This window comes from Pollachius pollachius (assembly GCF_949987615.1).
Source record: "Pollachius pollachius genome assembly, chromosome: 11".
Classification (NCBI taxonomy): Eukaryota; Metazoa; Chordata; class Actinopteri; order Gadiformes; family Gadidae; genus Pollachius; species Pollachius pollachius.
In genome coordinates, this window is record NC_136944.1 from 2,434,252 (window position 1) to 2,444,251 (window position 10,000).

The 10,000-nt window shown below is 49.0% G+C and overlaps 1 protein-coding gene across 1 annotated transcript in view; it reads right to left on the reverse strand.

The window, feature by feature from the left end:
* Positions 1-10,000, reverse strand: part of LOC307083218 (voltage-dependent T-type calcium channel subunit alpha-1I-like) — a gene marked incomplete at its 3' end in the record, with an annotated part of 145,112 nt that overhangs the window by 51,496 nt on the left and 83,616 nt on the right. Inside the window, exons 10-13 of the mRNA XM_079747052.1 lie at positions 6,716-6,867; positions 5,141-5,326; positions 1,808-1,925; positions 1,237-1,392 (exon numbers count right to left, since the gene is read on the reverse strand). Coding sequence (XP_079603178.1) covers positions 1,237-1,392; positions 1,808-1,925; positions 5,141-5,326; positions 6,716-6,867 — 612 coding nt within the window. The remainder of the gene's footprint in view (positions 1-1,236; positions 1,393-1,807; positions 1,926-5,140; positions 5,327-6,715; positions 6,868-10,000) is intronic.

Sequence of the window (10,000 nt, forward strand, 5' to 3'; positions counted from 1 at the left end):
AAGGCTCTCATAACCAGGTCAATTAAAGATTAATCGTAAGGAATCTGCCTCTCTCGTTTTCATTTTTTGATTTAACGCAATCATTAGGTGGAGTTTTGAAGTGATTCTGAACATTTTCCTCACTGAGGCCGCAGAACACACAAAGGACCTTTACCATGTCCCCTAGCGGCATTATGCAGCATCATAATAGTTAACAACCTCCACCTCCCTCCCTCAAGGTCATACAGAGAGAGAGAGACAGAGAGAGAGAGAGTGACAGAGAGAGGGAGAGAGAGAAAGAGAGAGAGAGAGAGAGAGAGAGAGAGAGAGAGAGAGAGAGAGAGAGAGAGAGAGAGAGAGAGACAGAGTAAAAAGTAGTGTGACTAAAGGATTGGGTGAATAAGTGTGAAACTGCCACCAGCAGGTCTCAATTGGGGCTGCCAGTCAGTAGATATCCGTCCTCCATTTATTACCCCAGAAAAGCCCCCCCCCTTCAGAGCACCTCTTCTCTCCATATCCCCGTAGTCCTGGTCCTCCTCTATACCATCGCCTCCACCCCCCGCTAAATGACCCCCCAGACAGAGACCGACGTTAATTCACTTTTTTTGCTGGGCCGTTTCCCATTGTCATGCCAATAACTCCATTTCTACCTTGACTTCCTTTTGTCCCTTTATTTTGTCGGCTCCTCTCTGTACGCATTTTCATGGTTTTTTCAGATAACGTCGCAAAGGGTTTTGTATGAATAAGGTATGAATCTGTAATTATAGATTCCCAGTCCAGAGGAGGCGTTGTGAGTGAATGCAATCACAGAGAGGGAGCGGCAAATCAGAAAGGAAAACTCAATCTGAAAAAGATTAATCTTCAGTGTTTCACTTTCAAAGGCAGAGGACAGACGGACAAGGTCTGCTATTCAACCCCGCTGCAATCGTCATCTAACCCGCTGAATGTGTCCTTCAACGTGATGCGTTTGTAAATATAAACAACCTCCTGTCCGCTCTGGCTCATACACTCTGGCTTTAGCGTCGGGGAGTCACTGGGCGACGAGACAAAAGCTCTTCAGTAAAATCAGTGGCTTTGGACAATTATCAAACTGATATCCTTTTTAATTAACTATATTAGTGATACAATAATGAAAAGAAATCATACAAAACTTCCATAATGATCTCACGAATATCTGGATTGCCACGTTTCACAAAGTTAGAGTTATGAAGACAACAGGGGAAGAGAATTTGGGCGGGGCTGTGGGCGGGGCCTCACCTCCGCTTGGAAGCCTTCCACCAAGATGGCCACCAGCAGGTTGAAGAGGACATAGTTCCCGAAGGTCATGAGCGCCACGAAGTAGAGAGCGGCGCAGGGGGAAGTTGACGCCATGCCGTTATACAGGACCATGTTCCAGTCCTCCTGGGTCAGGATCTGGACGCACACACACACACCGCATGCACACAGGCACACAGGCACACACACGCACGCAAACACCACACACATAGACTCACACAAACATACACGCACACACACACACACAAATGCACACGCATACGTACATGCAGGCACACACACACGTACATGCATATACATCAAATACATTTGAAATGTGTGATATTCGTGTAAAAGTTCAAATATAAGATAAGATGTGCTTTATGAATCCCAGATGGTACATTTGGGTACCACAGGCTTTAGGATAGTATTATTATGACCAATATGGTTGAACATCTGCATCATTCTCTCGTGGTCCTGAGAAGGTTTGGGGTTCCATTCCCTCTGGGGAGGCAGAGGGCCCTCCTACAGATAGAGAGACCCAGGTGGTTTTCACTCAGACACCGAGACGGACCTGGAAGACGGTGACGATGGCCCAGAGCAGCGAGTCAAAGTTCTTGCGGTCGGGGACGGTGTCGCCGGCCTCCGTCTTCAGACTGAATTTACAGCCGAAGATGTGCATCCCCAGGATGCTGCAACATAGAAGCAGAGGATTAAACCCAGGCAGCGCCCGCTGATCACACACTCTGGAGTAGATGTGTGGAGGACCATTAACATAAATATGTGTACAATTATATGCAACTCAATGATGCTCGTTAATTACATACGACCCCCACGATACTAGTACAAATACAACATCCTGATAAAGACATTGTCCAAAGCTTAACAATACACCCAGTCATGGTAAACGGACTGCATTTATACAGCGCTTTTCTAACCAGTGGCCACTCAAAGCGCTGTACTATATGGCCTAACATTCACCCATTCATGCACACATTCACACACCGACGGCGGTGTCAGCCACGCAGGGCGACAGCCAGCTCGTCGGGAGCTGTCAGAGTGAGATGCCTTGATCAGGGAGAAGCCGGGGATCGAACAAGCAACCTCTCCGGTTACCAGCCAACCCACTCTACCCCCTGAGCCACATGCTGCCCACCCAGTATTTTATTTACCATGAAACAAGATTATCATGTCACAAAAAAAAAAAAATATATATATATAATAATAATAATAATAATAATAATGCATAACATTACATTATGATGATAATGCAGAGTATTTATGGCAATGTGTTTCAGGTAAAACAATAAACACAATCTTGAAGTGGAAAATAAGACAACTCAATGTTTTACATTTGCTTTAGGGCAAGTATTAGTTTGTATGTGTACATACTTGTGTAGATACATAGTCTGTATTTTCCTTGATATAAAATTGAAATGTTTAATTGTCTCCAAATATCTAAAACATGGTGACTTTTATCCGTTCCCCAATCTCAGTCTCCCTGGTTTGTTCAGCCCTTCTTCAGCACATTAAATACCTCTGACCTCCCGGATCCCAATAAAAGCCTGAATGGGAATACTGAGCGCTCAGAGTAACAGTCCCCGTCTGAGAGACACCGGAGGAGCTCATAGATCAGGTGGGCAGCTTCCCTCTCCTTTGTTGCCTTACGTTCTCAACAAAACGGGAATGAGTGAACCTCCATCTGAAAAGACAGCATTGTTTTCCCTCTGAACGTCATTAAGGAGAGAGGGGAAAGACACACACACACACACACACACACACACACACACACACACACACACACACACACACACACACACACACACACACACACACACACACACACACACACACACACACACACACAGGCCCATGCGTGTGTGTGCACTCTTTCCTTGGGGTGTCCTGGTCATTTATCACTGCAGTACAGAGCCCATAATGGAGGCCTTTCACTGCGCCGTCAGTCTGTAGCGTGGCTATGCTACGTTAGCCTAGTCCAGCTAGCAGGGGCTGGGCTGCCACGTGCGCTCCGACTTTGAGGCCATCTGTCCCACCCAGGAATGGGACACACACACACACACACACACTGGTATGCTCACACGCACACAATCATTTAGAGTCATGTGGACATGCACACAGACACACATACACATACATGCCACATGCACACAGTCACACAGCGTACTTTTTGTCAGCCTGTCACTCAAACATGAGAATAACATCTATCATCTGACCTCTCTCTCGCTCTCTCTCTCTCTCTCTCTCTCTCTCTCTCTCTCTCTCTCTCTCTCTCTCTCTCTCTCTCTCTCTCTCTCTCTCTCTCTCTCTCTCTCTCTCTCTCTCTCTTTCGCTTCATTTCTCCTTTTCCTTCACCCACTATCTCCTTTAGACACACACACACAGCTACATTTACGGGTAGATTATCCTAAATTGCTGAAATTACAAGCACTGCATTTGCAGCACACACATCACATCACAGGGCCGGTGTTGGGTGAGCCATAAACTCAAACCACATAGTTTTGTTTTAACTTTTCAATCTTACAGCCCGTTCCGTCTCAGGCTTGTTTGCACCCTCTGCATATTAATGTTGCACAAAACACTACCACAACCTTCCGTCTGAGAGCCACTTCACAGCACAGTGCAGTTGTAACTTACAGCAAACTGCTGTTATCGCCCTTTTCATTTATACCTTATAAATACAATCAGAAGGAGGACAGAGAATTTGGCGCAGATACATTTTGGGTACTGAGGTAAATAATAATAGAGAGACCATTGTTGGGGCTAACACAATACAGTGAGACAAGGACTGAATGGTTTCCAGGCTGATGCTGTTACTGGTACCCGGCTGCCCCCCCCCCCCGGGCCGAGCGGACCCTCTAATCTCCTCCACCCTATCCTCCCCTGAACTGTTCTGGACGAGCCACAGCTACACTTAGAGCTGGAGTACCACACCCTGCCTCCAGCCTGCACATACCGTAAATAATGAAGCAATACAACGCACAAACATAGACACACATGGACGCACACGCTGCAGAATACAGACCTGCACCCATATGCGCTCACACATACACACACACACAGACGTGCACATGAACATTTTCCTTTCACTAGCGGTACCATGCTACACCATCCACACACATCTATGCAAACGTACACACACATACACGCACCAACTCACACACAAGCACTAGCACACGCACACACACACACACACACACACACAGAGGCAAACACACACATACACACACACATACACACACGCAGTGTGGCAACCCGGCCCGGGCCAATTAAGGACATGCAGAGCACCTGAGGAACAGGTGGAGAAGCAGGGCTTAAATAGCCTGCTTCTCCACTCATTCAGGGCTCTCCCAGCCCTGGAGCTCCTGTACGGAGAGACCAGTTCTCGTGGGTGACGGGATTCCACCCACGGGGGATAGGACCGTCGATTCCTCCCAGGTTTTTTCGTTGTTGTATTATTTTCAGTATGAGACTTTGTTTGATTTTGGATTAAACATGCCTTTTTGGCTTTTGCCCAGCAAAGTTGTGTGCTGTTTGGGGAGGAGGTTGTTCGCTCACCGTGCCGGGTTACCGCAACACATGCAAACACACTCATACACACACACACACACACACACATATATGCACTCACACACACACACACACACACACACACACATATATTCACTCACACACACGAAAATGTGCAATGCAGCTCTTAACTTAAGTCTGTTTTTATTTGTCCTCCACCGTGTTCCTTTCCCTCCATGGCGACCTGAAGATGAACCTTACTCTGTGTTCATCTCCTCTCTCTCAACCTGGAGATGAACCTAACTCCATGTTCATCTCCGCTCTCTCCAGGGCCAACTGGAAATGATCTTACTTCAGCGTTCAACCCCTCACTGGCTACCTGAAGATGAAGATGAAGAGCATGAGGAGCATGCAGAAGGTGGCCACGTTGTCCATGGTCTTCATCAGGACCACCAGCTGGCGCCGCAGCGCCGGCATGAAGCGCACCAGCTTGATTACCCGCAGCAGACGGAAGGTCCGCAGCACCGAGAGCCCGCCGTCCGCCTGCCCGATGATCTCACACACGCTGGGGGCCGGGCCAATCAGGAGAGAAGAGGAGGGGCCGGGGCCAATCAACAGAGGAGAGGAGGGGCCGGGGGCCAAACAGGAGAGGAGAGGAGACGAGGATTAACATACAAACCCAAACCTTCTGAAAGACATTTGCTGACGCAGAGAGCCATAAAAGTTACAGAAGGACTAACCAATTAAAAAGGTTTCTATCATATATATCCATATCTTTATATTATATACTATATATTACATCAAGGCTAGCTTCCTGTGAGACACTGAGGCGGGTTAGAGAGCTCTTAAGGTACGGCCACACTGAACGCGTTACGCGCGTTAGAGGCGTTGAAAATCGTCATTTTTGCATAGGGAACCATTGGTTTAGGCGCGTCTAATGCGCTGCTTTAGCGCGCATTAGACGTTTTACGCACTTACATAGTGCGCCGAACGCACCAACGCACCAACGCTCGGAGTTCAAAAAATGTAACTTTTGACGCGTCTACGCGTAAATGCCGTGGAACGCTCCGTTCACTTGCATGGGTAGCAGTCCGGTAACTTGTCAACCCCAGCGTCTTCGGTTGCTAAGCGACGTCAACGTCTTTGGCGGACTATTTCTCTGCTAATCAACACTACGAATGCTGGTAACGAATAAATTGTAAAAGACACACCATGTGAAGTTATTTTTTCGTTTTGGCAAGTAGCCGTGTAATAAGCGGGATGATGTATAGAACGTCGCCGGTCATTATCAAAAATAAGCCCCTTCAGGGCGAAGCAAGACACCTCCGCTGGGCTGGCTCATCTAGCTGCGTACGCGGGTGAGGCTCGTTAGGCCTGTTGAACCATTTTTGTGACACACAATGATCAAGCGTCAGGTTAGGCGCATAACGCGTTCAGTGTGGCCGTACCTTTAGTGTGTGATTGGGCGTTGGAGCCCAGGGTGAAGCCTCTCCAGTTTGGAGCATGGGTCTCCTCCTGATCCTCAATCTCTCTCTGCTCGTCTCCCCTGGTCTCTGGTCTCTCTTTGCTCATCGCCTCTGGTCTCTGGTCTCTCTCTGGTCTCAAGTCTCTCTCTGCCTTGTCTCCCCTGGTCTCTCTCTCTCTGGTCTCTAGTCGCCCTGCCTTGTCTCCTCTGGTCTCTGGTCTCTCTCTGCCTCGTCTGCTGTGGTCTCTGGTCTGTCTTTTGCCTCTAGTCTCTCTTTGGTCTCTAGTCTCTCTCTGCCTCGTCTGCCGTGGTCTCTGGTCTCCCTTTGGTCTCTGGTCTCTCTTTGGCCTCTAGTCTCTCTCTGCCTCGTCTCCCCTGGTCTCTGGTCTCTCTCTGCATCATCTGGTCAGGTCTCTGGTCTCCTCTGGTCTCTGGTCTCCCCTGGTCTCTGCTCTTTCCCCTCAGGGGGTCAGAAACGACGATGCCCACCTGATGATGACGATGATGCCATCGAAGATGTTGTAGGGGTTCCTGAGGTAGTCAAAGAAGCCGAAGGCGGTGAGCTTCAGGACCATCTCCAGGGTGAACATGCTGGTGAACACGATGTTGCAGATCTCCAGCACGTTGGTCAGCTCGTCCGGCTGGGGAGGACAAACTTGTTAATAATTAATAATCACTTTCTGTTCCTAGTCCAAGTATCGACCAATGTCCTTCCAGCCGTCTTTAGTTGCGTGCAGGAAAACAATCCTTGTGCAGAGCATCGACCTCGGAAACCGCTGGCTATCGGGTTTTATATGAGCTCGGATATCTGGACGGAGATCAGACCTAGTGAAGTCTGGAGGGTTAGGGCGGGGCCCCATGGTTCAGACTGCCCACCACCAGTGGGCAGTCCTCGTCCTCGTCCCCCAGGACGGACCCCGTCCTGGGGGATGAGGTAATCAAACAGAACAGTGGAAGTGGGTTCTGACCCCCTGGAAAAGGAGGTGGAGAGGGATAACAGAATGCGACATGTCAGCACAACGGAGACGGAGGACGGGGAAGATAGGGATTGAATTTGGTTTGATGGATAAAAATAAATAAGAGAGGGATAACCATGAGAGAGACAGAAAAAGAGAGAGAAAGAGAGGGAGAGAGAGACAGAGAAAGAGACAAACATAAACGCAGCAGAAACAGAGGAGGAGGAAGGAGAGGATAAACAACACCGGGAAGATGTCATTACAAGGCTCTCTCTTCGAGATCCGATCCCGACCACAAAAGAAACCTTGGAAAACGGGAGATGGGTTCGCTCCTCTCCGCCTTCATTGAGCGGGCTGTCAACTGAGCTGTCACTCACTTAGAAACACATCAAGGCTCTATCTGATCTGCTCTGAGGGGGAGAGAGCGCCCTCGATGGAGGCAGGGAGCAGGGAGGAGAGAGGGGGAAAGCGGCCGCGATGAAGAAACAAGCAGAGAGCAGCGAGGAGAGGGGGGGGGGCGGACGAGGGAGGCTCTTTGCCCGGACGGGGGGGGCTCTTAGACCACAATGCACTGGTCCGGGAAGGGGGAGGGGGAGGGGGGAGGGGGGAGGGGGAGAGGGTTTGAGGGGTTTGAGGGGTGAGGTGAGAGGGGGGCCAGAGGGGAGAGGGGAGAGGGGAGAGGGGTGTTAGGGGTTTGAGAGGTGAGGTGGGAGAGGGGAGGGGGTGAGGTGGAGGAGGATGTTAAGAGGACTATTGAGAGGAATACAATGAGGATGTTCCCTTAAGATGATGATGAGGAGGAAGGTAGCGAGAGAGAGAGAGAGATTGAGAGAGAGAGAGAGAGAGAGAGAGAGAGAGAGAGAGAGAGAGAGAGAGAGAGAGAGAGAGAGAGAGAGAGAGAGAGAGAGAGAGAGAGAGATAGAGAGAGTGAGAGCAAGAGGCAGTGAGAGGAACTGGATCACTTGAGGATATTACAGACAAGAGGAAATGAGGAAGCATTTAAGCAGACACACACACACACACACACACACACACACACACACACACACACACACACACACACACACAAATACACAGCCGCATACACACACCAAAAGTACCCCTTTCTCTTACTGCCCCATTGTTAAATAAGATATCTCTCCCAGATGAATGTGGGGGATTTATCTGGAGACATCAGAGTAATATCAAGACAACGCAGTGAAACCCATCCCTATTCAGAAGAACCAACCAGGCTGTAGCTCACTACACCTCACCCCTCTGTCTGTCAGTCTGTTGGTAGCTCACCACGCCTCACCCCTCTGTCTGTCAGTCTGTCTGGAGCTCACCACGCTTCACGCCTCACCCCTAGTCTATAGTTCACCGCGCCTCACACCTCCCTCCGTCCCCATCGTGGTATTTACCTCCCATCACCTCTCTCCCCTCTCTGTCTTCAGTCGTTCCCTGCAGTCAGTGTTTGTTCCGGTGTTTCCATGTTTTATTCACACACTTCGTGTCTCTGTCTCTCTTCCTGCTTCCTGTAGGTTGCCTCACACGCCCCAGAGTCCAATCAGTCTTGCCCGGGCCAGGTGAGGCTGCTAAGCCCCGCCCTAATCCACACACTCACACTCATGATGCATTCTCGTGGGGAACTGTGACTTATGTCACCTAGGGTCCATCTTGGTTCCATCTGGTTTCCAACATTAGCTTGTTGGAGGAACCGTTGAATAGGGAACTCTTCATTCAATAGTCTTCATTCCTCCACTACCTCGCTGCTTCTGTCTTGGTTCATCTTGATTCATCTTTTCCTTCACTTCTCCAAACACAGTAGTGTTTAGAACAAAGATGGCCGCTCCATCGGCTCGCAAACACTTCATCATAACGTACACAGTCAAGGCACTTTAAATAGAAGGTTAAAACAAACACACACTCACTCTCACACAAACACACACTCACACATTCACACATACACAAACACACACACACATACACACACTCACAAACGCACAAACTCACACATTCACCACTCTGGGCTGGGAATGCGTCAGGGTATGAGATGAGTCAGTCATTCAGTATGGATTATGAATTGAAACGTGTTTTAACGAGCATTGAGGGCGCTGTGTTTCCAGGTCACGAGAAGGGTGGAGGTTAAACACAGACCTCGGGGTGGGGGGGGGGGGGCACCGAGCACACCACACACACACACACACACACACACACACACACACACACACACACACACACACACACACAAATGAACAGACACACAAACACAGATACAGACACACGCACATACAAACACACACACAAATACAAACACACACACAAGCACATAAAAACAACATACACACATGCACACACATAAACAAACAAACACAGAAAAACACACAATCACACAAATACACACACAGACCCACGCGTACACACATACACACAACATACACACACACACACACACACACACAAACACACTCAAAAAAAAGCTTACACACAGGTACACATAACGTGGAGGAGACGTCTCCAGGCAGTCAGCCTCTCTCTGGTGTTGGCACCCCCCTGTGTGGGTGCTGGTGGCACCTCTTGGTTTCAATATGAACATAAACATGCACAAACATATGCACAACACAAATATGGTCCATCTAATGCATGCATGCAAACACAGAACCACACAGACACACATTATTTACAGGCTTTATATCTGGCATCTCAATCTGTCTCTCTCTCTCTCTCTCACTCTCTCTCTCGCTCTCTCTCTCCATGTAGCTCTTGTATCTCTCTCTCTCCCTCTCTTTCTCTCTCTCTCTCTCTCTCTCTCTCTCCCTCCTGCTCCTCCCTCACTGCA